General features: G+C 40.0%; 2 protein-coding genes across 2 annotated transcripts in view; both read left to right on the top strand.

The window, feature by feature from the left end:
• LOC142368148 (ubiquitin-conjugating enzyme E2 E2-like) overlaps positions 1-21477 on the top strand; it is an 89300-nt gene extending 67823 nt beyond the window's left edge. The window contains exons 4-6 of the mRNA XM_075450237.1: positions 3490-3622; positions 13759-13906; positions 20712-21477. Coding sequence (XP_075306352.1) covers positions 3490-3622; positions 13759-13906; positions 20712-20809 — 379 coding nt within the window. The 3' untranslated portion in view covers positions 20810-21477. The remainder of the gene's footprint in view (positions 1-3489; positions 3623-13758; positions 13907-20711) is intronic.
• rpl15 (ribosomal protein L15) overlaps positions 1-25166 on the top strand; it is a 106241-nt gene that overhangs the window by 42947 nt on the left and 38128 nt on the right. The window lies entirely within an intron of this gene.

Genomic DNA, 25166 nt, shown 5'->3' with positions numbered 1-25166 from the left:
TCCTTTTAGGAGTGCATTTTCTGAAAGGGTAAATGAAGATGTGATTTGTTTTAGCTAACCGTCCACACAGGCAGAGATGCCTTTTTTTTTTTTTTTTTTAGATTTAGAACACTAGATTTGTGCATTTAACCTTTGATGACTTATTGATGCTGAAGTGATTTTGTAGTGTGCCGTACGATTGCATACAAATGCAAATGAGAACTAGCTTTGTGCTGCATGAAAATGTTAACATTTCTGCAGACAGCATGGCTGAAAGATCTTGAGTTTGTTGTGATTTGTCAAATCAGTAAAAGCAGTGGCTCTCAAACAGGTGACACATTTAAAGGTGGGGTTTTGAATTAATTACTCTGGATGGACATGGAATGATAAATTGAAAGATTTTTGTTGTGTTCGACAAACTAAAATCAATCCTTTTTAATTAAGATTAAATCCAACATAACTTTTCTTACTCCTCTATTATAAATAACCATTCACTCAAATATTTGAGCAGTGATTTATATTTTTTTCCCCAAAGCAGGAAAAGTATGAAAGAGTTTGAACCCACGGAGTTAAGACATGATTGCGCTATCTTGGTTACAACTAGTGTCTGTCATATTGTGAATGGTGTGAAGCACTAACTTCAACTTGTTGCAACTGATCACTTCAGTTCTAGTTGCAGTACCCAGGAACTGCACAGGAACTGCACAGGAATTGCACAGGAACTGTGGGCCAAACTTTGATTTCTTTTTAGGTATATGAACACTTTTATGTTTGACATTTTCTAATTCATTCAATATTCAATGCACTTCCTGAACGCTGGCAATTGAACTAAAATTGCCCTATTTGGCTTAAATGACTAAAATACCAACAGTAACAATGACCTCTTGGCATTTAATTTTTAAGTGTTTTAGCGATATTAACATGTAAAATTATTATTTAGGCCAGATGAACAGCTAACTGCTGTGTGGTCAATTGAATGTGTTGCTGCCACGAGCCAAGTATTCATTCACCAACAAAGCATATCTAAAGTGATCTATTGGAAAGTCGTAAGAAAGAAACATGAGTCAGACATGTCTCCACTGACTTGTGGACTGAATAATCTAGGCTGCATGTTGCAATAAAATCTGCATTTGTAAGTGGTTGTCCTAAGTTGGGGGGAGAAAAAATGACAAAGATAAAAAAAAATGGAGAGAATTCTTCTTCTGAAAATTTGGGATTTTGTATTTAAAGCTGCGGTCGGCAACTTTTTTTTAGTCATATTAGCTTGAACTGTCATGGGATTCTGGAAGTAGAATATTAAATAGGCTGTTTAGGAAAAATAACGAAATCTGTAGCTCCCTCTGAAGCCTGTAATCATGCTTGGAAAAATCGAGCGCTCCCGGCTGTTTTTAACCAATCAAGTTAGGGTGGAGGAATCCTACCTGTCAATCACAGCTTGTGCACACTCGTCCACAGAGGGGGAGGGGTTTGGGGGGCGATTCGGAGCTTGTTAGAGGTTGGGGGAGGGACCTGAAAGTTGTATCAGTTCGAATTTTCCGACTTTAGACTCGCAATTTTGAAAACCTGCCAACAGCAGCTTGAGTTAAGTGACTTTATTTATACCCGAAGGTAGATTTGGTCCTCCACTTTTAACCCATCCAGGTTGGCACCTGTTGACACACATGCACAGGGTCACACACTCAGAGACAGATGCCAACCTGGAGCGGTGGGCAGCCATGAAAGCGCCCGGGGAGCATGGGGGTACGGTGCCTTGCTCAAGGGAACCTCAGCCGTGACAAGGAGGTGGACTGACACCCCTCCAGCTATCAGTTCCACCAAGCGAGAGTGGGGATTGAACCGCCAACCTTCCGGTTGTTGGACGACCGACTCTAACCACTGAGCCACACCCACCCCAAAATTTGGTAGGATGTCGATCGGTCATGGGAGTTTTTTGTTTGCCAGCTCAGAATGGAAACAGCTGGAGTTGCAAGTCACACATTTTAATCTTTGCCAGGTCTCACATGATTCACTAGTGCGTTTCCATCTCCCCTAATGGGCATCGAATCTTTTTCAAAACGGGCAAAAACCACCTTGATCGAGCTTCTAGACTTTTTTTTAAACCTTAGTAGAATTTTGTTTCAACTTTCTACATCCTACTGACTGAGCAGGGCAGGCAGAGATGGAGGAAAAGCTGGTCTGTTCTGGCTCTGTTTAATAGAAAGTGACAATGGTTTCCTCAAAAGTTGCAAGATTTATCACAGAAAGAGAAATCTAGCAACAAAGTTGATTAGTTGGCTGTGTTGCAGAGAGGTTGTGAGCGAGTCTAGAGCCTTCCGGGTTTCCTCACAGCTGCAGAGGAAAGGCGAAAGGTAGCGGTTTGAGGTGAGTGAGAGAAGAGATTGACAAACGCAGCACAGCTTTCAGGTTAATAAACTATTAGGTTTCATTTTATTTCTTGTTTGGAAATATTACCAAGTCTACATATCACCCAGCCCTAAACGGTTGAGCTCAATCTTGCATTCCTTTCTTTTACTGATGCCACTAAAAAAACTAGTTGACACACAAAACACAGAATTCTTCAATAAATCACAACAGGCCGTCACCTCATGCTGAGTGGAGCCATTTATTGGCCCTCTTGTCCCCCGCCGGCCCCGACACACTATCGCTGTCAAACTATTTTTATCCATCCAGGAGAACACGTCGGCATCCTTTCCTCAGCCTGCTCCTATAATTCCTCTCTGTGTCCAAACACACGCTGACAAGAAATAGGTCCGCAGTGATCCTGTGCTTTACGACCGGGTGCTGTTTCACATGAACAACTCCAGTCACGTTCTCATCTTACACTTATGTGCCTCACACGCACACACACACATTCCCTCTCCCTGGCTTTCTCATGCTGTGTAAATGATGAAAGTGAAAGTAATACAAGAAACTGACAGGGGCATCTGGCCTAATTCCGATAGAAAATGGAATTGGATTAGTCCTTCTCTTCTAACAGCTGTGTGTGTGTGTGTGTGTGTGTGTGTGTGTGTGTGTGTGTGTGTGTGCATTTGTTCATGTGTGTGGGGCAATAATTAAGCCAACAATGGAGCTCGGCAGCAGCCAGCTGCCCTGCAGTGAAATGCCGATAAACAGTGAGGAAACAGTCGCTGCTGCTGCTCAACACCTTCCTGTTTGTGTGTGTACGTCTTGGTTGAGGGGTGTGTTTCACGCTTGCATGCGCACACCAGACACATCAGTCATCTGCAAGAGACACTGATCATAAACCTCATTCCTTCTGTCCTACAGATGCAGTCTTTGTTACATAAACTGTAGGAATGTCTCCTAATCTTCCTAATGGATGAGAAGTTTAAACTGCAGCTTTGTGAAGCTGATTTAACAGCTGATTATCACACATTTTATTTATTCACTCGCTTCTGGAAAAAAGAATGAAATTACACCCCTAGGGCACCTTTCGTCTGTAAGCTCTTGTTAGTAGATTCAATTTCATCTCCTCTCTTCATTGTGTTTGTTTTATTTTTGTCAATGCAGCGCCGGACCTAAAGGAGACAACATCTATGAGTGGAGGTCGACCATTCTGGGGCCCCCGGGCTCCGTGTACGAGGGAGGAGTGTTTTTCCTGGACATCGCCTTTACACCAGACTACCCCTTCAAACCACCCAAGGTGAGTGATGCCCTGCAGCTATGCAGTGACTAGAGCCTCCCTCTGTGGAAGCCAGGCCTTTGAATAATGCCATCATTATTCTGTATCACTGCTAACTTTTCAGTCTTGTTGTCGGACTACAACTAATTGTTTTAGGCTAGTTCACCTGTAGTATGTTGACAAATTAATATGACATCAGCATGGAGAGCTTAATCAGGCCTAAAGTCAAGTGACGGTCCACCTGGATATTTTTATTGAAACATAAGGCTGTTTTATGATTTTATTTCCCAATCGAATATCACAAAAAAGCCCAAAATCCAAGTAGTTTATTCCTTCTTTTTAAAGAAAATAAATAAATATCAATATTGTCTTAATAATGAGCAAAAATGATAAATGGCATTTACAGTCTGTGCAGAGGTTTGATCCACCCCTCATTTCTTTTTATTTTGCCTCCATGCAGCTGGGCTTTCTTGTATTTCTCTTGACATTCTGGAAGTCTTAAGTTTTCCTTTGGACATTCCACTTATTTTCAATCCAGTACTTGTACCTGACAGTTTTCAATGGAATTGTTTTTTTGGTTTGTTAAGCTACTTAACACTGACCCATGAATTATTCGAGCATTGAAAAGACACCAAACTCAAGTGACATAACAGACAACTTAGAAAAGAACCAATTTTAAATTGTATCTTTAGGCACTTTGTTACAAGCAGCCTGTCACAAAGACACATCATTTCTTCTAATTTCTTCTGTTGCATCTATGAAAAATGTCAGGGAAATGTCTGTTTGACAGACGTTAAAGCTGCAGTCTGCAACTCTTTTTCAAGCATAATGCCTGGAACTGTCTGGGGATTCTGAAAGTAGTACATTAAATACCCCAATACAAAAAAAATGAGTTCTCTAGGTCCCCTATATGTCCCGCTAGGTCCCTCCAAAGCCAGCAGGTTTGTTTACAAAATTGCAGACCGGACCGGTAAAAGGTAACCAATCAGGTTACGAGCTGGGCTCTGCTGCCTGTCAATCACCGATTGTGCACGCGCGATACAAGGTTGGCTCGTCCTCACGCTTATTTATCTAGACTATTGAACTTCATTACGGGCTAGTCTACTTACTGTGTCTTCCATGATCGCAAATGACAGGTGAGTTGATGAATGAGGAGTCGTGTACGCGCATCTGGCGTGCACGTAGACGTGCACGAGTTCTCATGTGTTTTGAAGGGGCGGGACAGGAAGTTGAATAACTTTTTATTTTTCGGTTAAAAAATAAGCATTTCTTGCATTTTGCGACTACGGAGGTCACCGTTTTCAACTTCAAGCGTTCTGATAGATCATGTAAACTCTTGAAATGCCAAAAATTAGGACTTTACGTATGACAACAACAAATCTTGCAGACTGCAGCTTTAAATAGTATTTTTGCCCCAACAAGGTGATTCTCAAAGAGCTATTAGGTGAAAACTTGGCATCAGCATTGTGTGCAGTGTGTTCTAAAAGACAGTGAGGAAACTCAGTGAGTGGAGGACAAAAGAAGAAGTCAGGCCTAAAAAACTATCTACAGCAGATGAACAGGATCTGAAAGTGATGTCCTTAAGAAAGAGGAAAAAATCCAGCAAAGACCTGACACAGGAGCTGAGAGATGCATCTGGACCTTCAGCTGATCCATCTGCTGTTGGCCCAAGCCTCATCAGAAATGGGCTCCATGGAAGGGTGGCTGTCAAGAAGCCATCTTAAGGAAGGGAAACGGAGAAAAAGGCTTAGCTATGCCAAAGGACACAAGAAGTGGACTGAAAATCAGTGGCAACAGGTCTGATGGAGGGATGAATCCTCCCCAGAGCCCGGAGCTCAACATTACTGAAGCAGTGTGGGATCATGTTGGCAGAGAACGAAACAAAAGGCAGCCCACATCCAAAGAAGAGCTTTGGGATGTCCTTCAAGAAGCCTGGAGAACTATTCCTGAAGACTACTAAGGAGTAAATAATGACTTTTATGGTTGTTGAATTATACAAAATCTTTTTTTGCTTGATACACTGTATTTCAATATATGTTTGCACATTTCACAAAATCATGTACCGATTTACAATTTTCCTTTTGTGACATTGTCTTTCCTTTAACTCCACCTTTTGTGTACCTCCTTACTGTCATATTTTGATGTAATTTCTTTGCCAAAAACTGAATGAAAATGTTGAAGCAGCAGAGTGCTCATTGTTTTTTAGTTTTTTTTATATTTGTGGCAGCAAGATGATGTCTGTTGGACCGGGTTGAAATAAACCAGAATGTGCCTTCGTGGTAATAAAGGTGCTTGTGACCCTGTGCAGCAGGGGTGTGTTTTCAGTCAACAGTTGAGCTGTACATCACAATTATTTGAGACTTTCAGTTGAATCATTTAGCAGTATAAACAGGAAACAATATCATCAGACTTCTACTTGAGATTTTCTTGCGTTTTTGCGTCCTTTTAATGCTGCAGCGTTTGGCTTTCTTCCAGCGGGGCTGTGGGTTTTAGGTGTGAGCATGTGTGTGTTTGGCTGATGCAAGTGTGTGTCAGTATTTACACAGCAGGCCGGCTGACAGGGGTTACCACCTCCCTTGCTTTGAGTCGTGCTTCTGCTTTAGCCCAGGATTTTGGTTTCCAGGCATCCAGAAATTCTTGCTGCGCAACCTCGAGACGTGTTTAAGAATAAAAGTACACAGGAAAATATTTTCAGACATTTATCTGAACAAAATGTTAGGGTAGTCTCTTCAGGGACTTGAGATATTTAGCTGTGTATCAAAATGCTGTAGTTCTGTGTTTTTTTCATGGCTCAGTTTGAAGGAAGGCTTAAAATGCCAACGATGAAAGCAGCTCCAGAATAAAAGAGAAACAGAACTGTTTTTTCTGTAGCTGTTGTTCAATTCAGTTCAGTTAATTTCTATAGACTGTTTATTAAATAAACAGTCATGGCACTAAAGTGATATAGTCCAATTCAAGCCAATTAGAGTCCAATTCATTGTAATCGAATCCAATTAATTAAATTCAAAATCAGTCCAATTCATACATACTGAGCCAATTTAAAAAAAAAAAAAGGTTTCCCAGCTCAGGAATCCAACAGATTGCATTGAAACTTCTCCTCCGTCCAATCTCCCGTCCTGAGCGTGCATTGTTGTGTGTTAAGCACCATCCTTTCTCACATAGATTTATGAAAATATGACAAGTCATTTTGTTATTGGAGCACTGTGCATGTTCGGCCTTAGTTTTTAATGTTATTGTGTAGTTCTCATCGTATGTGTTATTATCTCATTTTATTTGGTATTTCTTATGCAAATTTCTTACAAATGCAAACATTGCAGTATTTCAGAAGTTTGGTCTGCTTTGCAGTATAAGGATTTGTTTAATATTATTTGGATAAAATTGCTGAGAATTATTTTTCTTTTGAGAAACTGGCTACAAAACTATAAAAATTAGATTAAATCGTTATTGTATTGTTTCAAAAGCTCTATTTCCATAACCTGGTAGACTTGAAAGGACAGCACTCCATGCTTTCCCCTCCAAAGGCAAAAAACATCTAATGGTTGTGGTTTTCCAAAATCCCCTTTATTCATCAGTCCACTTCCTCTCTGCTACACAGGTAAACAGCAACCTTTTCTAAACTTGAGTGGGAATTATTCTAGAACTGTGAATCTTCACTGGCCTAGAGATTACATTAATTTAATATTTATCCTTTGACAATTCAATGCATCTAAATATGCAATCCATTGTCTTGTATTCTTAAATTACCATGTAAGCACATATAGCTAATTTTTATTAATAAATACAGTCAGATCAGTCTGAAATCTGCACTTACTGATACTTTAAAAAAAATTATACAAATGTCGTCAATTTGGATGTTACAATCCAATCTTAAGTTTTGGTTATGGGTTCTGGTCAAGGCTTTTTTTTTTCATTGATTGATTGGCCAACACCCTATCTCTGCTGTTTTACATCAGCTGACCGGTTAATTCAATGTATTGTAATTAGCATATCAATACAAAGACACATTACCAAAGCGATCTCTCCAACCACTGTGGATATATTAATATGTCATTGATAACATGTATTCGTAATACTACTGAATCAGTTAAAGACTGTTCGATCAAGGGATTATTGGAAACATTAGCATATTCGCATGTTTCAGTGGGTAACGTTTGCTTAGACATTCTGCATTCAGTGTCATCACAGTTCAGAATTTGGAACATTTAGCATTATTTAAAATTTTTCTGATTTAGATTTCCCATTGTTTTTAGTTTCATCTATAGCCCTTTTTTATATATCCGTTGCAGCTTATGAATTAGGACCCACCGTTGTTCCACCTCGGTAATTCACACATGCCAGACAGAAGCGGCTCAGCCCTGCTTTACTGTGTGCTTACACACGAGTGACAACAGTATCGCTGGTTAGAACAGTGTATTTTGCAACGCTTCCCCTGCTGCGGATCAACTTTGGACCCACCCACCCCCTATTTTGACTCTTTGCTTTTATACATGACACCAATGTGCAACAAAGATGCATCAATTTTGGCTTGAAAGGCGTGTGTTGCCAGATACTCAGATGACTCTGAATGATATCTGGGATAAAAAAAATTCAAACTGGATCCCTAGTCTTCAATATATGAAAAAAAAACTTTGTGTTTTGCGTGTCTGAGTGACCTCAGTACTTTACATACTGTACTCGTACAAAGCAGTCGCCTCTGGAGTCCACAGATGGGCTTCAGTTTGGCTGTAGGACACGGGTATAGTTGTTTCTGTGAAGTGAAATTAGTGAAGGAGCAGATTACTCTGCATCTCCTTGTTGAAACCTGAGGTTCTCTACATCTGAAAAAACTCAGTGAATCCTCAGATATGAAAACTGACAAATATTTGACAAATTTATTTGCTCCCTCCTCTGAGTTGGATCATTCTTAGCTGATTTTGCAGCTTGGCTTTGCTCAGCGCAGTTGCAGACTTTTAATCAGAGTGAAAACAGCCAAATTTCTCACATGAGTTGCATTATAAAGGTATTTCATTCCGTGGGGCAGATTTTACAGACTGTCATTATTCTTATCTAGTCTAATTTATGCATTCCAGTGAGTTCATAACATCCAATGTGTGTTCAGATATCCACTTTAAAAACGCTCATTACATTTTATCACCCATCACAGTGACACAAGCATAATATTGGAGCTACTTAATGTGTTTTTTTGATGCAGTGCAGTATCAAGTGTAGCCATGCCAACGGGAAAGTTGTTTGCATTTGGGAACAGCGAACAGAACTTTTCTAAGCATAGAAAATGTCTGGAATAAGACCTCAATTCTAGATTAGTTGAAGAGGAGATGTCAAGGATGCAGACCAGGATAAATTGGAGAAAAATGAGATGAGAAAGTTTAATTTCTTCCCTTGATCATCATGGAAAAATTGTCACTAAAGTAGATGAACTTGGAGTCCTGATGAGGTAAGAATAACAGGAAGGCAGTAATATTTGTTTCATCAAACATAGCTGCGGGAACAACTCTTCATACCCCTTTATTAGGTTTTCAGACTCCAGGGGCAGACAGAGACTGCAGACTGAGTGGTAGCAGTGCTGCTTAACCAACAGATGGTGTAACCCTGGGTATGTTGTTGAAAAGGAGCATCTCTGCAACCAGAGTTGCAACCTGGTTTTGAGTTTCTGTCCGTGTTGTCTACCCCAATCCGCTCATGGTGATTTCATCCTCTGCTACATTTCAGCTTTCCAAAGGTTTTCAACTGATTTTTGTTTTGTTTTATTTCGTTACCTATGTAGAAGAATAATTTCTATTTCAGCAATAAATTTACCTTTTGGGATTTATAAAGTATTATTGAATTTGATTAAACATTCTGTTCTCTGTGTCGATGCAGAACCATTCAAGTTCACATCAAGATGTATCTTAGAATAAAAAAGAATTCATACCTCTTGCTTATACATGCAACATGCTCCATCCATCATTTTAAAATTTTCAAGCATGAGTGAAGTTTATTTCAACTTAGTGGGCTTTTTTTTTGCAGTCCGGCTATTTTGACTCTGTTACAAATATGCGTTATGACTGTATGAGCTGGTAAGTTTTCCCACTCTGTGCTGTTAAGTATCTAATGCAGTTTGAGAGTGTAAAGTTAACTTGATGAGTCGAGCCAAGATTGACAAATTAATGACGACATAACCCAAATGGAAACTCACCTGAATTCTTATTTACATGTTGTGGGATCCCCTAAACATCTATTAAGTGGACATTTTTAATGAAGTTTTTCTCTGATATTTTGTATCTGTAGCCCACAGTATTTGAGTTTTAAACACCCAGAGAGAAACCATATTCCAGATAACCCATCTCCTCACAACAAGCTCTAACTGCCTCCTTTCTGGCAGTCCACACAGAGGGGAAGCTGAGCTCAGCTAAGCTCTTGGCCTCCTGTTGCCTTGTTTTTCCAGTCTGGCTGTGAGCTGTGCCATCCAGCAGCTCACAGCCCCCAATCCGACAGCTGCAGGTGCTCACAACACTGGCTCACTCACTGATGTTACAATGATAAGACTAGTTAAGGCTGACACTGATACTCACTCTTAGTTTGAGGCTGAGGATAGCAGAGACATTGTCTCTGTATTTGTATTTCAGCCACCTGATGACTGAGAGATCAGACTCTTCTAACATTACACTCTCATAAACTCTTATTTCCTTATGGCTCTGAACTAAATTCCAGCACACACCTTATCTTCCCCTGCTCAACATGAGACTCATGTTCCATCTTACAAAATAGCCCGTTGAACCCCTCATGAAGCACCATAAAGACGAGCTTAGATTATTCCCTCCTTTTTAACCAAACTGGTCTATTCTGTCTCATTTAAGAGGTGCCGTGCTTACCAGCTGTGATTCCGCTGATTTTCCTGTCATTCCATGACAGATGACTGAAATGAACCCAGGCCCTTTAAATTGCCTAGAGGTATGGAATTTTGTCAGCCTGCTAAACCTTTAAAAAGCCACTGTGATCTATTTAAAGTGCGCTGATATAACAGGACTGGATTTATTATTAAGTGTTATGTTGTCAAATGTAAAATATGTTTCTACCTTATCTTTGGTTAAATCGGACCATTTTGGATAAAACTGTGAACTGATGACTGATGAAAGCAAGTGTTTCATATAATACTATAATGGCTGGAAAAATTATTTTACTTTATTTGTTTCTTGTTTTAAGACTGTTTTTCATTCTGGTAAAATAGATAAATAAATATAGTAACAGGAGAAAGTCTGGAATGTACTCATTTAAATTAAATTGGTCCGAACTTTTGACATTTATTCTTTGTGGATTGTGCAGAGTTCTCTTATAAAATAAATGTTTCCTGTTCTAGTGAAATTTTGAAAGAGGATGAACTGATTGTAAAATTCTGGGCTAATGCAATAATAGAACTGATCATTTGCCTGATGGCCAACACCCGGTACTGATGGCTTTTGTCATTTATTTTTCCTTTAGTAACGGGGAAAACCATGAAATATACTTTTTAAACAGATTTCATCACACTATCTTTGAATGATAACAAATGAATTTATACAGATGCTGAACCATTACCAACTGTTTGACCATTTTGTGGCCAACAAAATCAAATGTAGAAAAATAAATCTTGTTAGTTTGAGGGAAAAATCATTGCAACGCAACCAGGACACGGCAGATAATATGGGCCATCACTTGATGTTATCCTATTTGCACACTTAATATCAGCTGATGTTGGGCTGATTTATCTGTGCACCCCTAGTTTTAAAATTAGCAGATGAACATCGTGAAGTATTTAGCAACTTATGTCAGATATTGTCAGATATCTTTCCTTAAATGGGATGCAGATAGAACTTCAACCATAAAGGTAAATTAAAAGAAAGTTTTTTTTTGCTTTATTTTGTTTTGTTTTCCCTTTTTTCCAAGCGTGGTTGTGAATATTATGTAGACCTGCAGTGGAGAGAGGTCGGAGCATTCTCGGTTTGAAGAAGCCGAGAGGATTCCTGAAGGGTAAGCCAGGTTAATCGCAGCTTAGAGCAACACAAAACACATTTTTGCATTTAAAACAACAGAAACGAGTTGAGTGAACACGTTACACTGGATTTTTACATTGAGTCACTTTTGCATCAGACTGTTATTTACATGTACATTTTTCTCAACTGAAGACTGTCCGTGTTACAATGCGGTACACAGTTATTTCACCAACTTTACACTCCATCACATTCCTCAGGTGATGCAGTGCAGCGTTCATTCGTCAGGAATCCTCTCCCATTCTCTAAACTGAAAGTTTACCACTACTGCCGAGCACTTCACACAACGAGAACTAAATATCCATTTTATGACATGTTTTGTTTTGCTTTGAATCTGTCAGATGTGTTAAATGCCAAAAGTTGTTTAACATCTTTTTTTCCCTGCATTTTGTCTCATATTTTCCCTACTTAGTCCATATTGTCCTGAGATTAAAAAAAAATATATGAAAAATTTAATATTTTCTATGAATATTTACATTGAGATATTAAAATGTTTTCCACCGAAGCAACATTGAGTCTCGAAATGCACATCTTTCCATTGAGAGCTGTGGGGGGGTGAAAAATGACCATGCAGAGGTTGAGTTTAGAGGCTGGGGATGAAACCAAAATACAGAGAGGATGTTGGATTAGATTTAAAGCTTTTGTTACGCAGAGGTAGCATCATAATCTATTAGCATCAGCCATGATGGGATTACAGCCTGTTAATGGGACCACACAGGCGAGCCAGGGATCTGTTTCATGGCTGGTGCGCTGCCAACATTAGCATGCCAAGGCTAACCCGCCTCAGCAGAGGTGTAAGAACAGGAGAGGAGTTTTTCTGACATGAGACTTGCACTCATCCATCAAACACCACATCTCCTACTTTCCTCCCATTCCTTTTCAGATTTCCAGAAATCCATTCATGGTACATAAAGTGTCCCATTTATTGATCTGGCTGTCTTATCACAAGTCATCACCACCCTGCATGAAACATGGGAAAGGACGGTTTGATAGGCGTGCAAGGGTTATTTGTTTCTGATAGGGCGGCGCTTTGGGGGAGGACTGGAGCGTTAATGAAAAGATTAAGGAGTTTGAAGATAAATGAGGGCAGGCTGCAGTCACAAAGCAAAAAGAAAGAACCTAACATGCTTGAACCGTCTGTCCAACTCAGCAACCTCAGTGCAGACGAAGCAGAGGTCAAAGGTCCCTCCTTAATGAGGTTGTGCTCCGTGTGCTGATGTCAGGCTCTGCTGGGTACAGGAGAATGTTCAACTCCAGAGTTGACTATGGAGGATCCACAGGGACTGTTGGCTTCACATACAAACAGTGCACAGAATCAAGTGTGTGTCATCGACTTGGTGAGAGCAGCAGCTTCAGTTCATCCTTGTCAGCAACGTTTTTCAACGGTATTCTTATAGTGGTGCACTTACCACAGATGAGCCTGAACATTAAGTTTTGATAATGTCCCTTCAAACCGTGGAAGCAACAAATAGAACATTTGTTGTGAATGAACTGTAAAAAAAAAAAAAAAACTGCTGAAACTGTCATTACCTTTATTTCTGGTTTATTGACTGATTTTGGTCCATGATTCTACCTTTTTTTTTTTTGTTGTCTGGACTTGTTCTGACAAAAAAAAAAAAACAATGTGAAAACATTTTCACCTAATGTTCTTTGAAAAGTTTTACAAAGCAAGAATATTCATATAATGAATATCTAATTAATTAATTAATTTATTTATTTATTTATTCCTACAAAATAAAACGGTATTAAAACAACCGCCAAGAGTAATTATTCTAGATCCAATGATCTTATCCACTCCGGGCGATGATACAATAAGACAATTAAAAGGAAAAGGAGGATTTTCACACATTCTCTACCATACATTATATCTTACATTTATCAAATAGTCAAATCCAAGCAGATATACTTGTCAGTAATGGATTGCTACAATGACAACAGACTTGGGTCTATTTGTGTTGTGTGAAATTGCATGGGGGTCATAAAGATGCCCAAATGTACACAGCTGTGTTAAAATGAGTTAACATAAACTACATGTATGTAAATTACTGTATACATGTACGTTTTCTGTGAAAACATGCTGAATTCTTTCTAATTCTAACTAAACCTGTAAGAGGCTGACATTGATCAAATTCTGTCACTGTCTCATCCCAGGTGACATTCCGTACAAGGATATACCACTGCAACATCAACAGTCAGGGCGTGATCTGTCTGGACATTCTGAAGGACAACTGGAGTCCCGCCCTCACCATCTCCAAGGTCCTCCTGTCCATCTGCTCCCTGCTCACTGACTGCAACCCTGGTGAGTGCAGCAACCCAGTCCTGTTAGGAATTATAGACACTATGCATGTCTATTGGATAAGTCCCCTATCACTCAAAGAGACCCCACCTCCTATGATACATCATTGGAAATCTTTAATTTGTAGAGAAAAGTTAATGAATGAATACCCCCGCATAGTTGTCATCAAGGCACAAATAAGCTATTGAGACCAAATTCTTTTTTTTTATTTCTATTGAAATATTGCATGTTTTCGTAACAAGAGTGTAGGAATCCCTTTTGGCGTGTTGGTAAGAAGACTTCCATGTTGTCTCTCTGAGGTTGCTGTTCAGTTAAGAAATGGATGTTAACTGGAGGGATTAAAAGGTTAAGTTGATTCCTCGAAGACCAAAAAAAACTTCCAGAGAGAACATCTTTTGGTAATCTTCGGAAAGGAGAAAAATTCAATTTCTAACATTAGTCACTGTATACCTTTGGGTGTATTAAGATCCATTCATCCGTTCTCCCAAATTTGGGTAGATGTCAGAACTGGAATTCGGTCCATCCTAGTTTCCATGTTCTCAGAACCAAACTGACCCTCAAAGATTAGGTGGATGTCCACCATTAGAGATCTCACACACATCTACTGTGGTGCTTTGCTCAATAGCACCTCACCAATAGATAACACTCTTAACCTCCATTAACCATTCACTCTTGTGTGACAAAGAAGCAGGAAAAAAGGTCACATTAATTTCCCCATCCTCTTATAATATTGTTTTAACTATGAGTCTGGGCTTTCCTGCTCACTTCGGTGCAGTTGAGTCAACATCCAACCAGGACAGGCTGATTAAACGCAGTCCTGCAAACCGCTGACAGCGTTCGCTGGGAAGACTTAAACTGCTTTAAAGATAATTAGTGCCATTATGGCCCAGTTCACCCACAGTGCAAAGACCACCTCTTGAAGAACTGGGAATTGAATCTGTCTTTAATGAACCTGTTAAACCCAGTTCCACTGGTCCTCTGCTACCAATGCAGTTTATATCCGTTGATATAAAGTATTAAATTGGGCAAGCAGGACTGGTAAAAGCAGCCGCTGTAAAAATCTGGTCTGTATCACCACAATGAGCTCCAACATTTGAGGATTGGGAGGATTGTGCCAGAATGAGAGCTAGATAATGGGTTGGAGAATTTCAGGCGATTTCAGATGTGAGTAGTTGTTCAAAAAAGAAAGAGATGGGGGAGGGGGACAGAAGAGATTGTGCTGATTGTGAAGAGCTCTGATGATAGCTTGTGTCCTCTCTGTGGGGATTGTTCTTTGATAAATATGGCAGCTGTGATTCTTCCTCCATGGGCAAAAATGGGAATAGTTTTTCCTATTGTCCCTGATGTGCTCAGATGCTGGTGAGATGATTCCTTTAAAGTATGATCATACAAAGGAGTTTTGATCAAAAAAGTCACCCTTCTCCCTGTAACTCAGGCATTTTCTCTCCCTCTTTCTGCCTCTTGCCTCATCAAGATCAGTTCTCTGGCTGCTCTTTTCTCCTCTTGTTTAAGTGTTTTTTAACCTAACCTCTAATCTGAACTACTTTTCAAATATCTTTACACTGCCAACAATCTTAGGCTCTCTTTTTCCCCTCATACAGCTGGAGATCCTTGGTATGTAGCTCATTAAAGCATGGGGAAAGGATGGAATGACAGTTAATCAACCCTCCCAGGGCTGCTGTCACGCTCCGCTGCACTCTGTATCGCGGTCTTACAAGCAGAAGCCAACCTGAGTCATCCTGCTTGTTCGTTGTGTCTGAGCCACATGCCATATCAGAACCAGTTTCTTAATGTTCAGACCCTACCAGCGGCCTCTTTCTCGTGTCTATTCCTCTATCATCTTTTGTGGATTGTCCAAAAAGTCACCATAAACTTTTCAGCAATGGCAAAAGGTTTTCCTGCTGGGATTGTGGTTGGATGGTATATTTGAATGATGAGTGTGCATACTCGGACAGTCTTTTTATAATAAAGGCACTTGCTTTTTTACCTTTTTAGCCTCAGGGGTGTCAGTTAGTCAAACTTGTAAGAATGCTCTTCCTGCCATCAGGGAAGGCCTTACGATCTAAGAATTAGAGCTGGGAGAGTTAACTCCTTATTATTGCGTTAACTCGTTAATTATTTAACGCCGATAAACTGCATTAACGCAGTTTTTGGGGGGGTTTTTAATTACAAAAAATTTTGCAAATTTTTTCTTTGGGGGGGCTTCTGTGCCTTTAATGCAGGGGTCTTCAACGTTTTTCAGGCCAGGGACCCCCAAACTGATGGAGAGTTGGAGCAGGGACCCCCCTACTATTTATATGGCATACAATTGTTTTTTATATTTAACGGGGCCTAGTGCCGTGTATAAACATAGCTACTCTGTTATTGTACATTCAATACTAAGCTATTCAAATAATACACAGGTTAATATATTCATGTTTTTATTTTAAACATGTACAAGGTACAGGGTGGCCGTGCCACTGCCATTTATAAACAAACATCTTGCATACAACACTGAGCTATTCAAATAATCCACAGATTTTAACTTTAAACATGCATGTAGATGGGACAATGAATCCTCAAACCATCTGTGGATGGCACACGTTTGCACACAATTTGTGAGAAAAAACTGACAGAACCAAAGTCATCTGTAAACACTGCCAAGTTGAATTGTCTTCTCAGCGTAGTAGTTCCAGTCTAAAATATCACTTAAAGGCAAAACACACAACTGATAGCAGCAAGTCATTCAAGGAAACAGACAGTGGAGCGAGGCTTCTACATAAAAACTACATAAAGATGCTGATGTTAAAAGTGTGTTTGCACAACAAATGTTATGGCACTTTCATTCATATGGCAGTACAAAATAAAACTAAATGTTAAAAGCTATACACTACTTTTGGATTCATTTTTGGATTTTGCGTACAAATGCGATTAATCACGATTAATCAGGGAAATCATGTGATTAATTAGATTAAAAATTTGAATCGTTGCCCAGCCCTACTAAGAATATGTGGGAGAAAACAGTTGTGGGCTTGTGGCTCCTGCTCGATTCTATGCAGCAACTTAAGTAACTGAAGCAGGCCTGAAAATACTATTAAATGAGACTTACTTGCTTAAAACGCAGGCACATCCATGATGCTTAATTCCGAAATTCCTTTAAAAATATTAACACGGAAAAAAAAGTATCCCATTCTTTGCCTATGACGAACCCCTCACTCCCAGACCCAAGGCCACCACAACCTTTGGGTCTGGTGTACTTTGGAAAACCTTACATTCATTCCCTATTACTTTCATTTAACAAACTCTTTTAAGCAAAGTGCCTTACGGATGAGGCACACATAGGGAAGGGGGGAGGGGTGTGTTTCAGTGTCTCACCCCAGGATATCTCAACACGTCCACGCTGGAAAGCTGGGATTGAGCTGCTGACCTACCTGATGAGCGACAGCTTCTCTACCGACTGAACTACAGCCACGTCAGATGAAGATTGCAGTCACTCGAAAAACTCTAGCATTATGAAACTAAACTAACAAACAAATACTACACAGCAGGAAAATGAGAGAAAAACTGAGCTCATGTTCTCCAGCTGCTTTAACGTCACAGTCGTGTATTTTAATTGCTCCTTCTTGAATTAAGATGACTAAATGCTACCCCAGATATTGTTTTTTTTTTGCACATGGTGGTCACAACATCTTAGTTAGTCTGGTTTGCCCCCTTAACTCCGTCCCCAGTCTCTGACATAAGTATCAATTTCAGACATCGATCCTGTTCTGTGCCTGGCACTGCTCTGAACCCGCTACAGCTGCATCTGGACTGAAGATTGTTGCACAAGATGCTCAACATAATTGACAACTCTGCACAGCCTCAACACAACAGTGTTTAACTAAAAGAATGTGTTCAGTCAGAGGATTCTTCAGCTATGTAGCAACAAAGAAGGATACAGCAGTTAATTTGTGCCCACAGAAATAACTCTGAGCTATGACTGTTAATAATCGCAGACTCTGTAGTGTTTGTTTATATTGCAAAAATCTCATTTCTTTTTAGGGATTAATGTTATTATCCAGTTCAGTACAGCTCAGCACAATTGTATTCAGTTGGGTTGTTTTCAGTAAGCTGACAGTTCATTCACTATGGCTTGTTCTCTGTTAACGCAACAGAATTTAGAGGCTATTTACTGTAACAATCCCCCTTATCCTCTATAAAGCTTCTGTATTTATTCGTCACTCAGGATGACATGGAGGAGATGAGAACTCAGATCTGTGTGAGGTGATGGGAAACCTGTATCCTTCCTCACATTAATACATTTATGAGTTATTTCTTATTTACTCGTCGCACCCTCATCTGTGACACCCTAATGGAAAAGTATTCCCAATGATTACTACTTTGCATAACATTGAATTTACACCTTGTGTGGAAACAGGCAATAATAGATATTTGTTTTTTCAAGATTTCTGGAGATTAAATTAAAATTGAATCTGGATTAGTTATGGAATCTGGTTATAGAGGGGGTCATCAAGTTTTAAAAGTCCTTTGTTCTGTTGTGTGAGGAATGAAAATAAACCTGCACTCCTGCCCGTCAGCTGAGTGAGGTGTGCCTCACGCCACCAGTTTTCTAAAATCTGTACAATTTGTTTCAGCTGCTCAATAATTCACCAGTACTTTGTTAGAATATATTGAAAGCTAAAGTCTATGTGTGTGTAGCTGTACTGCCTCTCCACTCAGAACACCAGCCCAATTCAAACAAGATTCTCTTCTCAAACTGCTACTTGTGTATCTGGACAGAAATCATGAATAACAAGCAGACTTTTTGAGTTAGTTTTAATATGAAGTCCTTCCAGTTTGAAGCCAGAATGCCATGAAGTGAGGATCCAGTCATCCAGAAATGTGGGTATAAGCCCATAAAAGCCCCCATCATTGAAATCCCAGCTGGGATTAGAGCAGAGGGTGTTTGTCCTGCTTGTTCGGCCAAGCTCATCGCAGGGCTCCGTCAGTGTGGCGTCCCGACAGGAGATCGTCTGGAGACGGGGCAGAGCGTGCGTGCGGCACAAGGTTTTTCTTTCTCTGTCACCTCACTGAGAAATGGACCAGCGGCACAGTCGATAGAGGAGCAATAGACGACTGTTGTCTGAGCGAACGTGTGTGGTGTGTCAACAGATGGCCCTGCAGCCAGAGAACGCCATGATCACCTCTAATTCTACAGCAGTGTGCACATTTTAGTGAAAGCGTCTGCCCTGCTGCACGTCTTGTGATTCAAGCCTGACGTCAGACCACAGACATGACTGAGCTGTACTCGTTTGACAAATGGGTGTAATGAACTTATTATGCCTTATTGTGAGTCCAGGGGATCCATTGAATGTTTCTCTGCCTCTTTAGATTATGATACACTGGGCCAACTAATTGGTTGTCAGACAGCAGTGTGTGGCAGTGTGAACATGCCATAAATCTTCATACGTGAAACATAACTCTGACAGATGGGGACTTCATACATTTCCCTCATAAAGTCTGAGGTTATCATTATCATGGAAGGTCCAGTATCTCTTTCATTCATTTTGTGGCAGATGTTCTTGTTCCACGGTGGATAAATTCTAAGTGTTGCTCTTCTGCCACCATCAGACCAAAATTTGTACCTGTCCAGGAACAAATAAAGAAAATTAAAAAAAAGTCAACAAGATATTTTTTTTTATCGTATTGTGAGCAGCGACTGAAGGATTGTGAACAAATCCCAAAAATGTTTTTATTTTAAACTGAGTGGTTCGCAGTAGAAATCAAGTGCTTGAATCAGTTAGTTATCAGACTTTAGAGGGGAAACATGTGATGTGACTTTTATTGATAGTGATGTTGTTGCTGTAGATGGTGAGTCCATGAGTGGAGTTCAGGTAAAGGTGTGGTGAGTGGATCTGTTTTCTGGTCTGGATCAGGTTTTGCTCAGAAGTGGAACACATCTAGTGTAAAGAGTTGGGCCAAAATCAAGAAATTGAATTACTGATGAAAACATAACGCAGTCATTACTCAGCTGTCCCTTTTTATCATGGCCATCGCTGAAGTATCGCTCTGATATAATGATGAAAATAAGCAGCAAAGGAAAGTTGGCCTTAGAAACTGCATGCGTTGGATTAGGTGCACATTTTTTCCTGGGGCTACATGTGCTGCATGTGTGTGCATATGTGTGCTTCGGTACAACATATTTAGGTGAACACTGGTCAGCAGGGGAGCTGGAAGGAGGGGAAGCTGTGTTCAGACGTAGTATGGAACAGTCATACATTATCTTGAAGAGCCCTAACATTTATTGATTTGAAAACTATTTTCAGATCAAGACACCACAGGAAGTGATGCTCAAAAAGTTATGACCTGATTCCAGATCAAATGGGGAAACGGCAGCTACTGCTGAGAGGAGGTCAGGGGATCAGGTATCCAGGCAGCTCCACTGGGAAGCGAGGGTGCCCTTACTCACTGTACTGTTACTCTGCCTAAATGCACAAGGTCAAAGGGTCACCAAACTGTGTTCAATTCAATTCAATTCAATTCATTTTTATTTATATAGCGCCAAATACAACAAATGTCATCTCAAGGCACTTAGATAATAAAGTCCAATTCAAGCCAATTGGAATTCAATTAATTGTAATCATAATTATTCATAAAATAATCCAATTTGTTCATATAGAGCCAATTCAAAAACAATTTCCTAGCTAAGGAAACCAACAGATTGCACTGAAACTTTTTTGTGTTATATCCGCCATATCAGAAGCTCCGTTGGCAGTGGTGCTCCATCTTGGATATTACAGAATAGATACTCCACATGCACATTTTGATGTTCTCCGTTGTTGTGTTGCAGCTGACCCTCTGGTTGGAAGCATCGCCACACAGTACCTGACCAACAGAGCCGAGCACGACAGGATAGCCAAACAGTGGACCAAACGCTACGCCACATAGAGCAGCTCCAGTTCTCCAGGGTCTTCCACCCTACACACACACACGCACAAACACACACACACACACACACGCACACCTTCAACACTTCCCCTCCTCTGGAATCTATGGAAGCACACCCGCCCTGTCCCTGTCATCCACCCTGTCCCCAACCCCTGAGATATGAACTGTTATTTGTTCCATGCTGACTTGAAAAGCTTCTTTTTATACAAAGAGTCTATTGGGATTGTATTTTCCAATACACTGAATGTTGATATGGTCATGAAAAGCTTTAATACTGTTATCGTTCTTGTTGATGTTGTTGTTCTTATTGCATTGTTCATAACATTGTCGCCACCCTCGTCATCTTCTTTCTCTAAACGCGTGTGTGTATTATTCCCGTTTCATGTGATGTAAAAATGTTCATACTGAGTGAGTACATTTAGTTTACTTTTATTGTTTTTGTTTTTGTTTTGTTTTTCTTATTCCTCAGCTCATGGTCAATATTAGTGCATGGCATCAGGATATGTGTTCATGCAGTGAAATCACGGTATTATTTCTCTCCCAGCAGACATGTGGCATGGAGTGAGCCGATCATCATGTACGACAATAGTGGTTAGTTGCTGTACATTTAATGCCTTGTGAGAATACATACTCATTGAATACTCAATTAAACACTGGCTGTAATGTGACAGTCTGTCTCAGTCTGCTGTTTTTACACGACCGTGTGTGATTCCAGTGTGTGTACTATGGTGAGACTCGTCTCTCTGACCACTTCCTGTCAGAAATGAGCTGTTACAGGCTCACCGCAGAGAGCAGAATGATCAGACGGGGAAAGGTGACACATCTCGTACGTCTAATCGGGCCTCTTTATTCCATTTGCTTTTCAGATTCTTTTTCTGGTGACTTAAATTCATGCTTTGTAGTTGTGCAGTGTTGTGCAAACACGCTTCATCTGAACACACTTCTAATGCAGTTATGTAACAATGTTTTCTGCTTCTTCTGTGCTCTCAGACAAAAACAAGGTTTCAAGGAGTCAAAGAGTTTAGAGCAGAGCCACAAGCTTTAATTGGTGGCTCGCACTCGCATAGTAGCTGATAACAATATGGTAACAATAATTTTTTTCAAATAACACACAGCGACAACTGCACAGTATTAAGTATTTTTATTAAGTTTGCGTTTTTGTAGTATTAAAGGTGGGGTCTGTGATGTTTTCTGGAGCATTTTTTAACATATTGTCTGAAAACCTCCTCACGACCCCATTGCACCCACTAAAATAGAATGTTTGGAAAAAAAAAACTAAATCTTTTAGTCTATTGTAGAGGGTGTAGCAAGAGGAAATGTCTGACCAATAGAAGTAATGATGAGAGTTACTTCTATTGGATTCTGAAACGCCAATCAACCGTCAGCCCCCCTCCCCCCTGCGTGTTCACAGACTCGTGACTCGTTCATGTGTTTTGAAGGCGTGGTTTCGAGGGGTGGGCTGAAGGGAGAGGCAAGGTTGCAGACAGCATGAAAAATGCGAATCTTTTTTTTTTTTTTAAACGGCATTCCTACATTTACTTTTAATTACGCATACTTCATTGGGCAATTTTAGGCTGGTAAAGAGGTTGATGAGAAATAATGACGTTATTTGAAAGGATGTCAGGGATTGTAATCGTGATTCGGTACAAAAGCGGTCTCCATGAAAGGCGGAGTCTTTGAAAAGCAGAGATGGCCAGAGGATCTCTGGTTTGTCAACAGATGTGTGAGAAAATCATTTAAGGGTATAATCACAGTTTTCCTCAAAGAAAGATCCGAAGCAATTTGCATATTTCTCCTTCTGCATTTCAGCATGTCCTAAAACCCCAAGAGGAATTCAGTGGAGCGTAATAGACAATAACACAAGCCAAAAGGAAATATCTGTGATTTCAGATTCCTCAGAACACACTGCATGAAGAACCGGCATTCGCCAATGACTGATAAAACATGTGGGAAACCTTTGTCAAGCACTACAATAAAAATGTACATTCACGATTGCCATTTAAAACTTAACCGTACAAAAATTTTTTAAAAAAAGCCTTATGTCAGCCTTATTTTGAGGTGGCGTTGACCTCTCTGGGCTCGGAGGCATCTGGGATGGACCGTCACACAGTGAAAATGTGTATTGTGGTCAGACCAATCAGTATATCTGATCTTTTTTGGGAGACCAAAGATAAAAAAAAAAGGAGCATCCGGACTGTCATCAGCAACAAATCCAAAAGGCAGTTACACTTATGTGTGGCAGCAAGAATGCAGCAAAGTTAATTGAGATTTTTTTAAAAGACAGTCACACAGTGATGGCGAGGCTGGGCTGCCCTGCCTGCCGTCCTGACCTGTCCCCAAGTTGAGAACGTTGAAGAATTTGGAAACGGAGAAAGCAGTGATGAAACAGGTACTGTTGCACACATCAAGACATGTTTGCGGGAAGAAAAAAACAACACCTGAAACGCTTCATTACTCAATATCTTCAGGTATATTCCAAAATAAAAGCTCCAATGTCCCAAGTTTTTTTTTTTCTTTTTTGCAATGCATCTCATGCCTGAAATGCAAAAACGGATGTATATTTGATTAGAGTATTGACGTGACCAAACATGAAATGTTGGTTATTCTGTCTGCAATGAAATACAAATCAAAGTAAATAGAATTAGCATTATCCACACCACATTACTTTCTGATTTAGGGCAGCACCCTATCTGCCCTGATAAGTTTCTGCAGATACTCTCCTCCTATCGGTGAGGTGGTCTGTAGCGGGACTTGCGCTGCTGTTATGGTCGGAGTGTTTGGTCTGAGTGCAGGGTATTAAAGAGAATTTTGTCATTTGATATCTTGCCATTCGTACATGGATGATAAGACTACACTTCTTGGACGCATTTTAAAGGCCATCCTTATCTTGTAAACGCAACTGGGCCGCTCAGTGTGCCGTGTCGGCACATCAGAAACTGAATGGGTTCATTCTTCTCCTTAGTGGCAGCTCTCAAAGGTGCAAAGAAAAGCTAATTGTAATTACTGTTTGAACAACAATGCGGCTGTGTTGTAATTTTGCATTTTCCTCACGCACTTCCAGCGTGAATGTAATGAATTCAAAATGCCCGCAGAGCAGAAATTATGCTGACTGGTAGCTTATAACTTCTAAAGCTCTAAAAATCACATTTCCTCAGTCTGCAGCCACAAGCGCAAAGAATGGAAGGCATTAGGTTTCAAACATCGCTGAGCTGCTCCCCTGCACAGCAGCGCACACATCATGTCAGCCAGCACAGCTTTAATGTGTTACAGGTTGTCATGAAAGCACTCGGCGTGTTAAAGCTGCACCTGGACTGTTAAGGCACATACTCAACTTTATACCCACATGTTTGAGTTGATTTTAATGAGATAACAGAGGACATGAAAACCTGAGCAGGGCTCACAGTTTCCGCTCCTGCTATCGGAGGAATGGTGTCGTGTTTTCTCCTTCATGAGCTGCCACTCATCACTGAGTTTATCTGACGTACTCAACTTCCGAGCGTCCACACACTCATAAAATAGCTTTTTTCTTTTCATCACTAAATAAAGCATGTTGTCTGATTGCTTGTTCACAAAAGATCTGGATCTTCAAAGTACTAAATAACTGGCCGTTATCTTAAATATACAAACACTAGTTATCCTGAGCAAAAATCATCTCGCCTTATCTTGTCTTGTATCATCTTACAGCAGCTACGTATAGCACGAGCACGCAAGGTCCATACACTCAACAAAAAAGATATCTGATATCCTATTAGCTAATTTTTTTTTGCTGAGCGAAAAGCAGCAAAAATTAGAATCAATTTTTCACAAATCGTTTTGATGAAACAAATTTTGAAAAAAGTAAAGGCATAGCATACACTGTCTTTTAGCACTAAATACCTCAACCAAGTGGCAGAGGTGGCTAACTTTTTGTAAGATACAGGACATGATTTGGTCAAGCCATACATTTAACATTGTTTTATGTGTCCACTACAAATCTGCATAAAGTTGCATAAGTAAGTACAAAACCTCTTTCCAGAAAAGTTGGTCAATTTTCAAAAAAATGCAAATAGTTAAATCTGTATTTTGTATCTATATTTGAACCTTTATTTAACAGACAAAAAGACAAACAATTATTGTTTTCACTGAGCCACTGTATTATTTTTTTTTTAAAAACACACACATTTGAAACAAATTTTAAACTTGAAGCAGAGAGCGAAACTTTACAAAGTTTTCAGGAAGATTCTGCGATGAGCAGATCTTTTTGATGACTGGTGAGGATGTCAGAATCGGGTGTAAACGGCACGATACAGCTGTATAAAGAAATGTAACCTGACTCAGGAAGCCATATATTAACGAGAAAGGTGCAAAAGCTAGTATC

Source organism: Odontesthes bonariensis, chromosome 18 (genome assembly GCF_027942865.1).
Source record: "Odontesthes bonariensis isolate fOdoBon6 chromosome 18, fOdoBon6.hap1, whole genome shotgun sequence".
In the NCBI taxonomy this organism is placed as follows: domain Eukaryota; kingdom Metazoa; phylum Chordata; class Actinopteri; order Atheriniformes; family Atherinopsidae; genus Odontesthes; species Odontesthes bonariensis.
This window is presented reverse-complemented; position numbering and strand designations above follow the sequence as displayed.